At 40.2% G+C, this 18,151-nt stretch overlaps 1 protein-coding gene across 2 annotated transcripts in view; it reads left to right on the top strand.

Moving 5' to 3' along the window:
- Positions 1-15,707, top strand: part of rps6kc1 (ribosomal protein S6 kinase polypeptide 1) — a 146,588-nt gene extending 130,881 nt beyond the window's left edge. For both annotated transcript variants that reach the window (XM_073050861.1, XM_073050862.1), the window contains 3 exons: positions 8,988-9,070; positions 9,165-9,260; positions 14,773-15,707. In XM_073050861.1, the coding sequence (XP_072906962.1) occupies positions 8,988-9,070; positions 9,165-9,260; positions 14,773-14,910 (317 nt within the window). In that variant the 3' untranslated portion in view covers positions 14,911-15,707. The remainder of the gene's footprint in view (positions 1-8,987; positions 9,071-9,164; positions 9,261-14,772) is intronic.
- Positions 15,708-18,151: the final 2,444 nt, after the last annotated feature.

Here is an 18,151-nt window from a genome sequence, read left to right as displayed (position 1 = left end):
CTAATAATTAAGTTAATATAGCTTCAAGTGGAGAAGATCTTATTTGGTCCTCTACTGTTTCTTTGAGGAGAAACAGGTCAAACCAACTATAGCAATCATGGCGCTTACTTACCTTTCAAAATGTACTTGATAAGCTTAACTGTGAGAATTACAAATGAAGCTGAAGGTTGAGAGCAAAGTTTGACTATCTATAAAATAAACTGGATAAACAGCAGAAAATTAATTTCAGTAATACAGTATGTATGTGGGGAGGGCTGTGTCAGCTTTGGGACAACTGCTGTTTCTAATTTTATAATGATGACTTGGAAACTCCATGCAAATTGGTTAAACCCAGTGCCCAGAAAGAATAGATAGATTTTAGCAGATTATGATCGGGCTAAACAATAACAAATAAATTTTAATGTGGGCAGTGTAAACTGTTGAACATAGGATGAATAAATATAAAATGTAAAAAGTGTAACATTGAAATTGTAGTTGATATTGAAAGAATCTTTGTGAATTCAGTCTTATCTTGTGCAACCAATGAAGAGCAGAAATTAACAAAATCAATGGAACTGCAAAAATAAAATAACAATACCAGTTCAAGACAGTTGTGATTAAAGTTGTACAGGTACAAGTCAGGAAATATTATTTAAAAACTTACCAGTCAGAGCTGTTTGGCAGCATGTACTGAAAGGAAAGGCAAAATCAGCAAATTCAAGTCTTATTGAGTTGAAAAAAATTTAAGCTTTGGAAGTATAAAGAGACATAGTATAAAGAAGCAAATAAAAAGTATCCTTGGGTTTGATATCAGGAGATTGCTTTTACATTGTGGACAATACTTGGAATGGATTTCTGAACTCTAAAATTATTTAAGGAAAACAACTTGTATTTACATAGTATCTTTCATTTTCCTTTCAAGACATGCCAAAGTGATGTACAGCCAATGATGCATTTTTATATCCAGTCACTGTTGTAACATACGAAATGTGGCAGCCGTTAAGGTGGGGTAAATGACCTTCATCAATCATGAGTGATTCAGTAGGTTATACATAGAGAACAGCCGAAGGTAAGAAATTTCTCCTCTGTTGTATATGCTAAATGAGTAATATGCTTCCGAAATACTATTCCATTTGTCAATGGAACTGAACATCTAGAGCGGGGTTCAATGCACGTGTGTCATCACATCGCTCATTTGGTGCATGCAAAAGAGGACGAAATTTAACCATGAAATCCCTCCCAACTGCTAGGCTGTTTACTCTGTACTCAAATTAAAGGCCTTTCATTGATAAATAATGGTTCTCAGTGTTAGTATTACAACAGATTAAAAACTGGAATTAATCATCAATGTACCCACAGCTGAAATTGCTCTGCTTTTCACAGTGGGTTATAACTAATGACACTAAAACTGGATTTTGTGATATTGACAATTGCCTGTTCAATATACCTTTTTGAGTCTAAAGAACTTTGCAATTAGTGCTATTTCTGGACCAGCTTAATTCTTTCTTGTTTAAAAATGGGAGTAAACAGATAAGCCTTGCTTAGTATTCAAGATTACAGGGAAGTAGCTGTGAAGAGGAGAGGATGTTCTTTAAAATAATATTTCCAAGAACAATAGATTTGTTTTCTGAAATGGAAAAAGCTGTTCTTCCTTTACTGGAATTGAACAAAATAAGTCACTTGAAGTGTGTGCTAAGTTAAATAATTAATGACATCTCTTGGTCTCTGTAACCTGTTTTGATGTGGACTCTTTTGGGGAAGCTGCAGTGACTTAGTGGGAAGTGTGTAGTTTCTTCCTTTGCGTGAAAACATTTTTCTTAAAGGACAGGTGGAACTCCTTCATCTAAAAACAGAAGTTCCCTCACCATGCCTAGAATTGAGAAATGTTTTACTTCAACTACAGTCTTCCTCTTTCGAAGTTGACATTGTCATTTATTTGGCTCTCACTCAAATTATATAATACACTCACCAGCAAGTGCACAGTACTTCAATAATAAGACACTGTGAGTTAACCCATTCGCATTAAGAATGTAAAAGATTTCTTGTGGCCCATATTGAAAAAGTATTCTGGCTGTTCTTCATTGTAGTAGATTCAGGGATTGTGGAATGTGTCAAAATGCCAGTTCTACAGCGAAACGTTGGCTAGTTTCGCTTTTGAGAATTCAATATTAATCAAGAATTAAATGATGTTTTGTCATCAAAATGAATATAAATTAAAATTATTTGTGTTGAGTTTGTTTCATAAAGCCAATAGTGATTTTGGTGGTGTATGGGAGACCCTTGCCTCCTGCAAGTAAATGTGTATTGAATTGACATTTCTTACATCCTTCACATGCACGGGGAGTAAAAACCTTTACGTTATGTCTCCGTTAAATGTGCAATGTGCAATCATAGTAATTTTTAATAACTAGAACAGTCAATGTAGTATAGAGTAGACTCAAATCAGTGTGAGTTCATCAGTCTGATGACCTGGTGGGAGAAGCTGTCCCAGAGCCTGTTGGTCCTGGCTTTTATGCTGCGGTACAACTTCCTGGATGGTAGCAACTAGAATAGATTCTGGTTGAGGTGACTTGGGTCCCCAATGATCCTACGGGCCCTTTTTACACACCTGTCCTTATAAATGTCCTGAATCATGGGAAGTTCACAACTACAGATGCACTGGGCTATCTGCACCATTCTCTGCAGAGTCTTGAGATTAAAGGAGGTACAGTTCCCATACCAGGCAGTGATGCAGCCAGCTAGGATGCTGTCAGTTGTGCCCCTGTAGAAAGTTCTTAGGATTTGGAGGCCCATACCAAACTTCCTCAACCGTCTGAGGTGAAAGAGGCACTGTTGTGCCTTTTTCACCACACAGCCAGTATGTGCAGACCACATGAGGTCCTCAGTGATGTGGATGCCGAGGAACATAAAGGTGTTTACCCTCTCAGCCCCAGATCCATTGATGTCACTAGGGGTTAGCCTGTCTCCATTCCTCCGGTAATCCACAGCCAACTCCTTTGTTCATAGCAGTATGAGTAAACTTATCGTACATACAGTTGAAGTAATATGTGTCGATGCCACCTTTATTGGGCATGATAGGTATGGTTGTTCATATCCAACAAAGGAGGCCCACCTGCCAATGAGCTTGTTTTTATAATATCTAATAATGCAAAACGCAAGGAGTGAACAATGTTACGAGAGGCTACAGAAATGAGACCTTTTTTGAATTTTGGAAGAATGAGCAATAAACTTAAAGAATTGTAAAAGATCCTTGGGTGCAATGACAGGGTAGACGTAAGATGTTTCTGTTAGTTGGGGAACTTCGAACGAGAGCACATTGTTGCACGATTGGGGGAGGGGAAGGTAATGTAAAATTGAGGAACATCATGCAGGGAGTAGTGAATCTCTGAAATTCTTTCCCCAAAGGGCTAGAGAGGATAAATCATTGAAGAGGTAGTAGAGACATCTTTAAAAGATTATAGAGCTGCAGTTGATGAATAATTGACATAAGTTGAATGACTATGACGATATTGAATGACAAGGCAGCTTGAGGGGCAGAGTGGTCTTTTCCTATTTCTGTTGTCATATGTTTGTTTAAACTCCCTGGGCTGTTGAAATTTAAGCAGTTCCTGTTTTAATGAATCTCCAGATAATAAGACCATAAGTTACAGGAGCAGAATTCGGCCACATGGCCCATCATGTCTGCTCCACCATTTCATCATGGCTGATCCATTTCCCCTTCAGCCCTAATCTTCGGCTTTCTCCCTGTATCTCTTCAGGCCCTGAGTAATTGTTGCAAATGTTGTTCCCTTGTTCAAGAAAGGGAGTAGAGATAACCAAGGAAGTTATAGACCAGTGAGTCTGACTTCAGTGGTGGGCAAGTTGTTGCAGAAGATCCTGAGAGGCAGGATTTATGAGCATTTGGAGAGACATAATCTGATTAGGGATAGTCAGCATGGCTTTGTTAAGGGTAGGTCATGCCTTACGAGCCTGATTGAATTCTTTGTAACAAAACACATTGATGAAGGTAGAGCAGTTGATGGAGTGTATATGGATTTCAGTAAGGCACTTGATTAGGTTTCCCATGCAAGGCTCCTTCAGAAAGAAAGGAAGCATGGGATCCAAGGAGACCTTGCTTTGTGGATCAGAATTGGCTTGCCCACAGAAGGTAAAGGTGGTTGTAGATAGTTCGTATTCTACATGGAGGTTGGTGACCCGTGGTGTTCCACAGGGATTTGTTCTGGGACCCCTCCTCTTTTTGATTTTTATAAATGACCTGGATGAGGAAGTGGAGGGATGGATTAGTAAGTTTGCTGATGACACAAAGGTTGTGGATAGTCTGGAGGGTTATCAAACGTTACAGCAGGGCATCGATAGGATGCAGAACTGGGCTGAGAAGTGGCAGATGAACTTGAACCTAGTTAAGTGTGAGCTGGTTCATTTTGGTTGGTCAAATATGAAGACAGAATATAATATTAATGGTAAGACTCTTGGCAGTGTGGAGAATCTGAGAGACCTTCTGTTCTGTGTCCATAGGACACTCAAAACTGCTGCGCAGGTCGACAGTGTTGTTAAGAAGGCATAAAGTGTGTTGGCATTCATCAATCATTGATGAGTTCAAGAGCCGTGAAGTAATGTTACAGCTATATAAGACCTTGTGTTGGCGAGTGGCCTAGTGGGCAAGGCATCAGACTAGTAACCTGAAGGTCGCTGGTTCGAGCCTCAGCTGAGGCAGCGTGTTTGTGTCCTTGAGCAAGGCACTTAACTACACATTGCTCTGCGACGTCACCGGTGCCAAGCTGCGTGGGTCCTAGTGCCCTTCCCTTGGACAACATCGGTGGCGTGGAGAGGGGAAGGCCTGCATCTTGGGCAACTGCCGGTCTCCCATACAACCCTGCCCAGGCCTGCGCCCTGGAAACTCCAGGCACAGATCCATGGTCTCTCGAGACTGACGGATGCCACCATATAAGACCTTGGTCAGACCCCACTTGGAGTACTGTGTTCAGTTTTGGTCACCTCACTACAGGAAGGATACTATAGAGAGAGAGTGCAGAGGAGATTTTCCAAGGATGTTGCCAGGATTGGGGACTATACCTTATGAGAGTAAGTTGAGTGAACTTGTCCTTTTCATCATGGAGTGATGGAGAATGAGAGGTGACCTGATAGAGGTGTATCATGTGGATAACCAGAGGCTTTTTCCCAGGGCTGAAATGGGTAGCTCGAGGGGCATTGGAAATAGGTACCGAGGGGGTGTTGAGGATAAGTTTTTCACACAGAGAGTGGTGGGTGTGTGAAATGGGCTGCCGGCGGTGGTGGTGGAAGCAAATACAATAGGATCTTTTAAGAGCCTCTTAGATAGGTACATGGAGCTTTGAAAAATAGAGAGCTAGGCACTAGGGAAATTTTAGGTAGTTTTGATAGTAGGTTACATGGTCGGCACAACATTGTGGGCCAAAGGGCCTGTAATGAGCTGTAGATTTCTATGCTCTACGAGGGGTGATTGATAAGTTCGTGCCCTAAGGTAGAAGGAGTCAATTTTAGAAAATGTAGCACATTTATTTTTCAACATAGTCCCCTCCTACATTTACACACTCAGTCCAGCGGTCGTGGAGCATACCGATCTTGGACCTCCAGACAGTGTCCACAGCAGGGGTGATTGATAAGTTCGTGGCCTAAGGTAGAAAGAGATGAGTTATACAGCTCTCATTACATGCAAATGCAGTTCAACTCTTTGGGTGATAATGCTGAAAGTTTGAAGTTAATAACTCATCGGGGTGATTGATAAGTTCGTGGCCTAAGGTAGAAAGAGATGAGTTATTCACTTCAAACTTTCTGCATTATCACCCAAAGAGTTGAGCTGCATGTGCATGTAACGAGAGCTGTACAACTCATCTCCTTCTACCTTAGGCCACAAAATTATCAATCACCCCTGCTGTGGACACTGTCTGGAGGTCCAAGATCGGTATGCTCCACGACCGCTGGACTGAGTGTGTAAATGTAGGAGGGGACTATGTTGAAAAATAAATGAGCTAGATTTTCTAAAATTGACTCCTCCTACCTTAGGCCAAGAACCTATCAATCACCCCTCGTAGGTTCTAATCGAGAATCTGTCAACCCCTGCCTTAAATGTATTCAATGACTTGGCTTCCACAGCTGCCAATGGCAACGGATTCCACTGATTCACCACTCTCTGGCTAAAGAAAATCCTCCTCATCTCCATTCTAAAAGGATGCCCCTCTACTCTGAGACTGTGTCTTAGACTCCACCACCATAGGTACATCTTCTCCACATCCACTCTGTCAAAGCATTTCCTGATTTAAAAAAAATGATATCGGACTTTAGATTTAACCTGATAAAAAAGGAGAAACTGCCAGAAATACTCAGCAGGTCATCCTGCATCTGTCTGTAGAGAAACAGCTAATATTTCAGATTGATGGGAATGGGTCACTCATTAAAAACTATTTCATTCAATATTTAAGGCTTTAATTCCATCTCTACCATCTTTAAAGGTTTGAGCAAAAGGAGTCCTGTGTTGTCTGGTGCTCTGCGGTGGAAACCTACCGGACAGAAAAGACAAAGGATCAGTTTCAGGAATTCACCTGTTTCTGAACTCTTTCTGGGTCCACAGGTATACACCTGCAGCGAAACCCTGATCATTGCCCAGAGTCCTTTGCCAGACTCCGGTAGGATTTCCCAAATGCTAAAGTGGTCTGAGGGTGGGAGTTTCAAGGCCTTAAGACCGGCTTCCAAGAAGTGAATCTGGCTGTGAATTTTGGTCTGAATCAGATTTATTTAATTACAGGCAGTCCCCGAGTTACGAACGTCCGACTTACGAACAACTCGTACTTATGATTGGCCTGCCATAAAGCCTATTATATTAAAAATTCTTCGGCATCCGCCATTTTAAGTCTGATCACGTTGCGGTTAACACTATGTTGAGTGTGTAACTTTGTATTTGGCTTAAATTTTTCTTAGCAAGGTTCACCCTGACCCCCCTTTTCCCGTCAGCACTGTCCCCACTTGTCCCATTTAATCTGTCTCACTGTAGGTGGACTTTAGGACCGCAGTGTTTCTGTTCTGTTGACGGAGAACGATTATGATTGAAAATAAAGTGGAAATAAAGCGATCGGAAAGAGGTGAAATGCCATCGGTCTTTGGAAAAGAGTTAGGCTACAGTTGGTCAATGATCGGAACAATTTTAAAGGGTAAAGTGAGAATAATGGAGCATGTGAAACGCCCTGCCCTGATGAAAGCTACAATTATTACTAAGCAACGCAGTGGTTTAATTATTGAAATACATACGTTTCTCGTGTTTTATATGCATAGAAAGGTAAAATATATACTATATACTAAGACAAACGTTTGACTAACTGACGCTAAATAATACTGGATGTACCTGTTCCGACTTAAAGATGGATTCAGGAACGGAACTCGTTCGTAATCCGGGAACTGCCTGTACTTAAGATTAGTATGGCTCCATCCCATGATGTGATCAAGCATGCCACCTGCTAACTACCTCATGCATTGCCTGCTCTTTTAGTCACAAATTATGAATGTTAAAATAACTATCAGAATCAAGGACAGGAATAGTAGAATTTCATCAGTTGCTAAAATGTATTGTAATTTTTTGAGGTATACCTCTGAAGTTGTTGCTCCTAATGGAGTGGTGTTCATAGGATACTCAACTCCTCACACTGTTGACCTGTACACTATTATATGTCAACTATTTTGGGGTCACAGTCTCAGATTTCTGTTCATCCATTCAGTTAGGCAAAGTCATGCTGCTCTCCAACATTTTCCAGTTGTACTGTTCCTAAGGATTTAGGATTATAGTGTTGGCACTATTGGATCAAAACATAAAAACCTGGACTAATAATCCAGAATACAGTTGATAGAGTTTGAAGTTCCAGGTTATGGGCGACTGGAATTTAAATTTAATCAATTAAGTAATCAAATCTGTAGTTTTATAATAAAGTATAATGCATTTTGTAGAAGTACAAAAACAGGACAGTGCACAAACAACAAGAAAATCTGCAGGTGCTGGAAATCCAAAGCAACACACACACTCACAAAATGCTGGAGGAACTCAGCAGGTCAGGCCGCATCCATGGAAATGAGTAAACAGTTGATGTTTTGGGCCGAGATGAAGGGAATTTGTGTGTATGGCTTAGGATAGTGCACATCTGAAATAAAGTCAGCACATACTGGAAATGCAGTATGAAGCAGTTAATGTTTCGGTTCGATGACTTTTCATCAGCACAGTGCAGAAGAAAGCTCACTGTGGCACTGTTGTCTACCTCACAGCTTCGCCAACCTAGGCCGGATCCTGAACTCTGGTCCCATGTGCGTGGAGTTTTCACGTTCTCCATGTGCTTTTCCTCTGGCACTCTGGCTTCCTCATGTAGCTCAGAGAAATGGGTCTGAAATCTTGTGCATAAACAGATGTAGCTGATGTGACTGTGGAGAGAATGGGTTAGGATAGGATTAGCTTAAGTAGGTTTTTGATAGTTGGTGTGAACTCAGTCGGCCAAGTGGCTCATTATCATACTGTATGTTGGCTTAATGTCGAATTTGAGTACAAGATATCATACCATAGTTATGTAGAACCCCAATGAAACTGCATCTCGTATATTGTAAACATCAGAAAGACTGCAGATGCTGGAAATCCAAAGCAACACAGAATGCTAGAGGAACTCAGCAGGCCAGGCAATATCTATAGGCAGGAATAGATAGTAGCCATTTTGGGCTGAGACTCTTCTTCAGGACCATTGTATACAGGTCTGGTCACCCTGTCCAAGTAAAGAAATATTTGCTCAAGAGGTAGTACAGAGAAAGTTCACCAGATTGATTCTTAGTGAGTCATGGTTTTTCTACAATTCTAAGACCGTCCAGTTGTGAAACTGCTGGCTGGCACAGAAGTCATCTGGAAAATCTAGGATGTGACATCAAGGAACATGCTCATTACTGATTAGATTTTTGCAACTGAATTAAAGCTCTAGATTAAACTATATATTAATTTTTTTCTACAGAGATTGGTGGGATAGCAGAAGAAACTGAGGCTTGTGACTGGTGGAGTCTCGGTGCAATTTTATTTGAACTCTTGACTGGTAAAGTGAGTATAACATGGTTATGAATGAGATTGTATATTCACATGTTTGTATGTTAAAATAATGCTTGATGATGGCAATTGATTTTCTTTGTTACAGCCTCTGTTTCAGTGCCATCCAGCTGGAATAAATACACACACAGCTCTAAACCTGCCAGATCACATATCAAAGGAAGCTAGATCTGTGGTACAACAGGTAATTGCCTATTCTAACAAAAATTTTCTTATGTAGTTATACTGAGAGCATGTTCCCTAAAGTAATTGTATTTATCCCTGTTGTAGAGGAGTAAGAATCTGACCATTATTTTTAGGGTGTAACACACAAAATTCTTATGGGTCTTGATTGTATAGCTTTGGAATGATGATTCCTCTGGTTCAGGTGATGTAGGCAGTAGATAGTGTCTTAGGGGGTCAGCCATTCAATTATAAAATAACTTATTTACCCAGGAGCCCTGCAGAGGGTCACTAGCTGAGTATGTTTGACGCAGAGCCCATTAGATTAAGGGACATTGTTACTGTTAGATTAAGGAATGTTAGTACTGGAAAACAGTGCCAAGCGAAAACACCAGCATCACCACATTGAATCAAAGAGCAGGCAAGATAAAAGCTGACTATGCCTTCTGTTTCTTATGTTTCTGAGGTAATGATCAACGCTGACTTTTATGTCCCCCAAAATCCAAGCTTGGAATACAGCAGAATGAAAAAAATTATAAAAATACTCGACAAGTTTTGAGAAACTAGCTACAAATTCAGTCCTGTGAGCTTCCATTAGGGCTCAGTGGAACTGAGTTATGCCTAACCAAATTTCGCAATGTTGTTGTTTGGAATTTTTTTGTTTTAGGAAATTGGAGTTTGGACCATAATAAAACTAACCTTCAACTCGACAGTAGTAGTGGACTTTTTTTTCCAGTCGTGTTGTATGTATGTACATAAGATAGAAAGACACTGTCCGAGCTCAGCAATATTATCAATAATCACATACCAGTTATTCAGAAAACGACCCCTTTAGGATACATAACATTGTTGAATTGAGTCATCAGTAATCAATGTGCAGCCTGTGACCAATAGTAGGTCTCGCTTGGCAAGAGAAAAAGGAGCTATAATTGACCTTAATTATTCAGTGACAAGTATTTGGAGGTGGAGTGAATGATGCCTTGTTGAAATGTTAGTGTATTTTACTTTGGACACAGGATAGAGAAACTGAATATTAGATTGTTTTCCTTTTTTAGATTATTTCTAAAAATTCTATCTAAAATAAAATGCTTATATTTTCTTGCAATAAAATTTATTACCAAGGGGTGATTGGTTGTTTAATGCATAGTTCAAGTTGAAAGAAACCAGCCAGACTTGTTTTATGGATGTGGTCAGGTGCACAAGCAATCCTTCTCACTGTTCCTCCTTCCTCCCCCAGAGATTTTTCAATCCTCCCCCCTTCCCATTCACTCTCCAATTGATTGAGTGAAGTGAAGACGTTTGTATGCACTTCGTGGGATTGTCTCCACTATAGAGTTCTATTGTGTTAGGTTCTTTAGGACTTATACACAATGGGATTCTCCTGCAGAGAATTCATATACAACACATGACCAGTTTAACACCCCCCTTTGAAGCATGGAATAATTTTCTTGTGCAAACTCAAGGATCTCTTCTAATGCATGATATGCAATGAAGTACTTTTGAAGCAGGGCCCTTCTGTAGTGCAGCTAAACACTGTTGATAACTGACGTGCAGCAAAGTCCTGTGGTATCTACAGTGGTAGTGATTGTTAGTTGAAGTTAACAATTTTCTAGGAGCAAACTCCACCAATTTTTCTTCAAACCAACACATAACTTTAGTTTTTTTTCCACCTTACTGCCCAGAGGTGTCTGGTTTTAGTATTTCATCCTGAAGACATATTTCCAGAATCTATTATTACATCACTGAAATGTCATCTCAGATTTTGTTCTCAAGTGTCTGCAACTTGAAGTGACAGCTTTCTGATTCGGACAATTAAGCTATCATGACTGACTGTACGATGAAACATTTTGAAATTTAATTCTCTCAAGTAATGCCATTTATAATTTTCTATCTGAACATCAAACAAAATTGTTCTTATTATTTAGATCAGATGATGTGTGTTAGTGACCATATCTTAGTGGATGGTTGACGTGAGGATGATTTTGATTAACCCAATTTTCTGCTATGAGCGTGCAAGGCAAATTTAATTCTTAACTCTTGCGCAAAAGCTTTATGTCTAAGAATCATTGTGGCATGTTGAAAGTATTGTTTCTCTGTCTTGGGTAAGTGAAGGATATTTCTTATGTATACCTGCCTGAAATAAAGTGAATTCCATACTGGAATGCAACAGATATGACATTCTTGACTACTCTTCTACTGGTAAAACATACAAATAACTGAGTTTATTTAGCAAGTACAGCAAGTTGTACTTAATCAACTACTATAGGAGAAATGAAAATTTTAAAAAGCATTGATATACCCCTATTTTTTTTTCAGGTGTTTATGTAGTTCTTTGTGGTTTGTTCTACTTTAATTTTAGTATTTAAATGTATGGATGTAATCACAAAAATCACAATTTTTGAATTTTTCCAATTCTTAAAAAAATTCTTGTATAGTATTTTGGAATGCGTAAATCTTTGAATGCTTTGAATATGATTTATTATAAACTTAAGTAAATATTTAAGAAGAATAAATTGCTTTCTTCCTTATTTTAATATTAATTTAAACAATTTAGCAAAATAACAAGAGTGAAAATGTTTATCCCCAGAGAAGGTTGCAAAAATCCTACTTGGTCTTGAGTGGAATTGGTTATAATTTGATGTATGATCATGGCTAATCTCTGAATTGTTTGCTTATAACACTGCATATAATTAAGTATTTGAGTTGAGTTTAATGTAGTAGGGTATGAAGTGCTTGTAATTATAGTAATCCACAAGTTGATAAAACCTCCAATATAGTGATGACTGGACCTCCACAGAAACAGGGGAAAATGCTAATGAGTATAGAACAAAATGAGGGTGGAAGTGGGTGACTGAAAGATTGTTTTTAAATAGTACATTCTGATATCTGCAATAAATGTCTGTAATGTCTGCTAAGGCAAGGTCAAGTTAATGCACAATTTCGATGTTTATGCTCGACACAAAACCTGGCTGGTGTGGAGGATCGTAATGGATTGCAGTGAGATATAGACTGGTTGGTGAAATGGCCAGAAGCAAAGCAGATGAGTTTAATGTGTAGAAATATGGAGTAGGAAGAATGAAGAGAGACTATCTAGAAAAAAGAGATTTTATTCTAAAAAGAGTTCAGGAGTGCACTGGCCTGGTGTTATGTGTGCAGAAAGTCGCAGGATATGTTGAATATTCAGTTAATATTAGCATTCTTCATCAAGTCTTTATTAGTAGAGTATTGCATGCACTTCTGTTGCCATGTTGTGTGAAGGGTGTGTGGGGATCCAGAGAAGACATTCGAGAATGGTTTCTGGGTACTTAAATACTATAATTGTAAGGGAAGATTGTGGGGTGGTTTACTTTAAAGAAAAGATTGAGGGGAGATTTGACCAGTAAGTACAGTGAGAAGTCTAGACAGCGTGGAAAGAGGGAGGCTGATCCTCTCTGTTGGAGGGCTCAAGATCTGAATACCACAGATGTAGTGCTCGTGAGAATGAACTTTTTCGTGAGTGCATTTGGAGTGCACTGCCAGCAGATGATCAGAGGCACATTCCATTGTGGCGTTCACAAGGGAGTTGAATAATTATATGGTGAATAAATATTTTCAAGTCTACAAGGAAGGGGTCCAGCGGCAGATAGTACAAGTGAGTTGTAATGTTAGAAGCTAGTAAAGACACAGTGCTCAATGGAATGAGCGGCCTTCTCCTGTAACCAGTCTAAGATATTATGATGAATTATCCAAACTGATCCAGATTCACATTTATTACCACATCTACATCGAAACATACAGTGAAATGTGTCATTTGCGTTAAAGACCAACATACCCTAGAATGAACAACACACACAAAATGCTGGAGGAACTCAGCAGGCCAGGCAGCATCTAAGGTAAAAAGAAGCGGTCTCCCAATCTATATTGGATCTCACCGAAGCCACACCAGGAGCACCAAACACAGTTTATGACCCCAACAGACTCACAGGTGAAGTGTTGCCTCACCTGGAAGGACTGTTTGGAGCCCTGAGTGGTGGTGAGGGAGGAGGTGTTAGGGGCAGGTGCAGCACTTGTTCCGCTTGCAAGGGTAAGTGTCAGGAGGGAGATCAGTAGGGAGGGATCGTTGATTGGGAGACTGCTTTGCCAAGCTTCTATTCTCTGTCCACCAAAGCAGGCAGAATCTCCCAGTGGCCATGTATTTTAATTCCACTGCACATTCCTATTCTGATACGGCCATCCCACCCCCACTGTTGTGATGAGGCCACACTTAGGTTGGAGGAACAACACCTTATATTCCGTTTGGGTAGCCTCCAACCTGATGGCATGAACATTGATTTCTCAAACTTCCAGTAATGCCCACCTTCACCATTTCCCATCCCCTCTTCCCTCTCTCATTTTATCCCCTTGCCCGCCCATCGCCTCCTCTGGTGCTCCCCCCCCACCTTTCAAATCTACTCCTCAGCTTTTTTCCTCCAGTCCTGCCAAAGGGTTTCGCTTGAAATATCAACTGTGCTTTTTTCCATAGATGCTGCCTGGCCTGCTGAGTTCCTCCAGCATTTTGTGTGTGTTGCTTGCATTTCCAGCATCTGCAGATTTTCTCTTGTTTGTGATTTGAGTAGCCTAGGATGAGCTGGGGGCAGCTGGCATGTGTCACCACACATTTCAACACCAACACGGCATGGCCACAATGCTCAGCAGAGCAACACAGAACACAAGATAACAGAACATACCAAGCAACGGAGCAAAAACTGTGAAACAAGTCCCATTTCTCCCTCCCATCCACCCACCAACTCAAATACACTGTCCTCTAACCCCAGGACTAGCCATCTTTGTCGTCCAGCCAGCTGACTCTGGATTTGCAAACACTGGGTCCTGACCCATCCAGCGGACTCGCAGAGAGTCTCAGATGTGGGGCTCCAACCATTATGCCTCAACTTCTGGACTTCCAATTGTGCTTCAGGTTTCGATCTGGACCTCCAGTTGGTATTCGTGCTTTGATCCAAACCTCTGGGCTTCAATCTGGACCTCCAGTTGACCTTTGGGCTTCAATTCGGCTGCAAATTATTTGTAAAAGGAATAGGTTTAGGGAGGAATGGGGTGGGAGTAACTTTGGCAGATCTTCTGGATTTGTGAAGGAGAATAAGCTGATGATTGTTGTATGTATTACCAGTTTGAGAATTTTTCATGATGGATGATGCGTAAGGATCCAAGATGATAGATGTAAATTGTGCTTTCTGTTCCTAACTGAGTGCATTGTAAATATGACAGTGGCTTCAATTAAAGCACTGGCAGGTGAGGAATTGTTTTGGAACCTAATGTACCCACCTAACTCCCCTGCACGACCTTTTCCACCATGGTTAAGAATGACAACAGAAGTTGTTGAACTAATGAGTTTTGAGGTTATTGGAGCTAGATGTTTGATAAATGAAAGGATGTGTAGTTTGTTTTAAGTGATGAGCAGGATCAGGAAAATTATTATAAATGCACTGTTTGCTTAAATTGTGTCTGGATAATAATTTCAGACGAGGGATGTATCTCATAATTTTATCTATCTTCAGCTTTTGCAGTATAATCCCAGTGAGAGACTTGGTGCCAGTGTGTCAGGTGTTGAAGACATCAAATCGCACCCATTCTTCCACACAGTGGACTGGTCCAGCGTAACAAATGCAAGTGAAACTTCGTCATTACTGCACTAACCAGCATTGTACTTGGGGATGAATATACCACATCCCAGGCTGTCAACCATCTGAGATAGGAACTGTGTAACTGACATCGGGCAAAATGGTGCAATTGAATTTTTGTTGGTATATTTCATTGTTTGAGTCTGCATTACAATTGACTCAGGTGCTGTGTTTTAGCTATATTCTGTGAATAAGTGTGTATAAAATAGGCAGATTCAGCCAAACTGGAAAAGGAGAGTAATGTATTTTATTTATTAATAGAGCATAGTTTGTGGTGCTGTAACATATTGAAATTAGTCTATTCCTAATGAAGGTAATTTCTGCTGATCATTGTTACTAATTACGACTCCTACTACATGAACCAATGAATTGCAGGGTACAGATTAGAACCAACTTAATAAAATAGTTGACAAATTGCCTACAATGGAAATCTCTGTTTTTCCTAAAAACATAATGTTTTTCTTTACAGTGCATTTTGAAAATGAATTCCTGATGAAAACACATTTAAGAAGTTAAATACATATACTTTTGCACCAGTCCAAAATTAAAGCAGTACTACTTCATGCTCACACATCAACTAAGTTCAGAAATGCACTCACATCTGGAATTACTGGAGCTGAGTAATTATCAGCTTTAAGATCTAAACTCACAATCACCTTTGGAGAAGTGATTATTTAATAGGTTATCAATGTCTTTTATTTTCAGAAATTTAAGTTCACATCCATGCTAAGAAAAGCTATGTTGTGTTTGTCATCTTTCATATAGGAATGAACAATTTAACCAAATTAAGAATAAATAACTCTTAAAATCTTTGTGTGGAGTTATTACTTGGGATAACTAATTTAGTTTTAGTTGCAATCAAATCCTTGTATAATTTTGCACCAGTAAGTTACAGAGTCATTCAGAAGGGAAACAGGCCAATTGGTTCACCTCATGAGCACCAGCCAGTGGCCACCCATGTTCCACCAGTGGGCCTTGGCCTTCTGTGCCTGATGACTTAAGCATTTGTTTAAATATTTGTTAAATGACATTAGTGACACACGCAGGCACTGTGTTCCAGTTTACTTGTCACTTTCTTGTGTATCTTGCCCTAAATATATTTATTTTTTTATTTATTGAGATATAATGTGGAATAAACCCTTATATCTTCTAGTTTCATCTGTCTCTGATATAGTTTAGTGAAAAGTCTACCCAATCTACACCCTTTTAAATTTAATAGACCTCAATCATGACTCCTTAACCTGTTTTACTCCAGGGAAAACAGACCTAACTATCCAGTTTCTTCACACAACTGAAACCGTGCATCTCAGGCAATATCCCAGTGAATCCTCTCTGCAACCTTTCTAGCACTCTCACATCTTCAATCTAAATATTGTGTTTCTGAAGACTCTGCTCATTTTTCTAATGGTTATTATGGCTGACATAATGGAATATTATTTTACTTCAGGCGCTGGGTCTTGCCTTATGCTTTCCTGGCCAAATGTGGTTTTGTTAAACTCTTATCCTGATATAAAAATGAGACTCATCCTCAACTTCAGGCAAGAATGCTTTTTGTTTCTGTAAATCACTCGTCAGTGCCTGTTTCTGAAGAAACTATGAATTAATGTTCTCTCGGGGAACTACTTTAAAATGCCTTTTTCACATTGCTATCCACTGGTTATGAGATGAGAGACTGGTCCCACCAGATTTATTTGCTTCCTGGGTAAGACAGCACAGTCCCAACTACTGAAGTGCCTATTAAAAAGTATTTTAAGTCTTCAAAATCTGTGTGGTATTGTGCAGAATAAGAAGCAAATGCATGTACCAGAAAATCATCCAATATTCCAAAAGAGTGATGGTCCTAGAAACCCTCAGCAAAGATCAGAATTACCAGCCATAGCTTCAACACTGGAATATAGCAGGTTTTCATTGGAATTGTCATGCCCTGCTGACCCAGACCCAGCCAAGTATGACAATTCATGGATTCATTATCGTTTATAGATATAGTGGCATAATATGAAGGTATAAAGTCCATCACGGGCAAAGCCCTCCCCTCCATGCAGCACATCTATGTGGAGCACTGTCACAGGAAAGCAGCAGCCATCTTCTCTTGCCCCCCACCACCACCACCTGCTCTCTTCTCACTGCAGGCGTCAGGAAGAAGGTACAGGAGGCTCAGGACTCACACCAGCAGATTCAGGATCAGCTATTCCCCCTGAATCGGAGTGGATCACTCAACTTCACTTGCTCCATCACTGAACTGTTCCCACAACCTATAGACTCTCTTTCAAGGACTCTTCATCTCCTATTCCTGAGAATTATTGTTCATTTATTTTGTATTATTATTGATTTATTTTTGTATTTGCACAGCTCGTTGTATTTTGCACATTGTTTATTTGCCCACTCTTTTGAGGGTGGCCTTTCAATGATTTTATTGTGGTGCTTGGATTTATTAAGTATGCCTGCAAGAAAATGAATTTCTGGGTTGTATATGGTGACATATATGTGCTTTGAAAATAAATTTACTTTGAACTTTGAACAAGAGATTTTGCAGATGTTGGAAGTCTTGAGCACACAAAGTGCTGGAGGAGCTCAGCAAGCCAGGTAGCGTCTATGGAGAGGAATAAACAGTTGATGTTTTGGGCCGAGGCCCTTCATCAAGTCTGGAAATGAAGGGGGCAGAAGCCAGAATAAAAAGGTGGGGGGAGGGAAAATACAAGCTGGTAGGTAATAAGTAAAATCAGGTGAGTGGGAAGGTGGGTGGGTGGGGGAGGGGGATGAAGTGAGAACTGGGAGGAGAAGGGGCAAGAGAGGAACCAGAATGGAGAATGGGAAAAAAAAGAGAAAAGGGGAATTAGCAGAGGTTAGAGTAATCAGTATTCAGGCCACCAGGTTGGCTACCAGATGGAACATGAAGTGTTGCTCCTCCAACCTGAATGTGCAGTAGAGGAGGCCTTGGAATGGGAAGTCGAGTTGAAATGGATAACCACATAGAAATCACGCCTTTTGCAGTGGATGAAGCAAAGGTGCTCGACAGAGCAGACCCCCAATATTTATGGGATCTCACAGATGTAGAGGAGGTCATACTGGGAGCACCAGATATAGTGGGTGACCCTGGCACAGTCACAGGTTAAGTGTCGCCTTACCTGGAAGGGCAAGTTTGTGGTGGTGAGGAAGTAGGTTTAGGGAGAGGTGTAACACTTGTCACGCTTGCAAGGATAAGTGCCCAGTGGGAGAGCAGTGGGGAGGGACAAGTGGACAAGGGAGTCATGTAGAG

Source organism: Hemitrygon akajei, chromosome 7, assembly GCF_048418815.1.
Source record: "Hemitrygon akajei chromosome 7, sHemAka1.3, whole genome shotgun sequence".
NCBI lineage: Eukaryota > Metazoa > Chordata > Chondrichthyes > Myliobatiformes > Dasyatidae > Hemitrygon > Hemitrygon akajei.
This window is presented reverse-complemented; position numbering and strand designations above follow the sequence as displayed.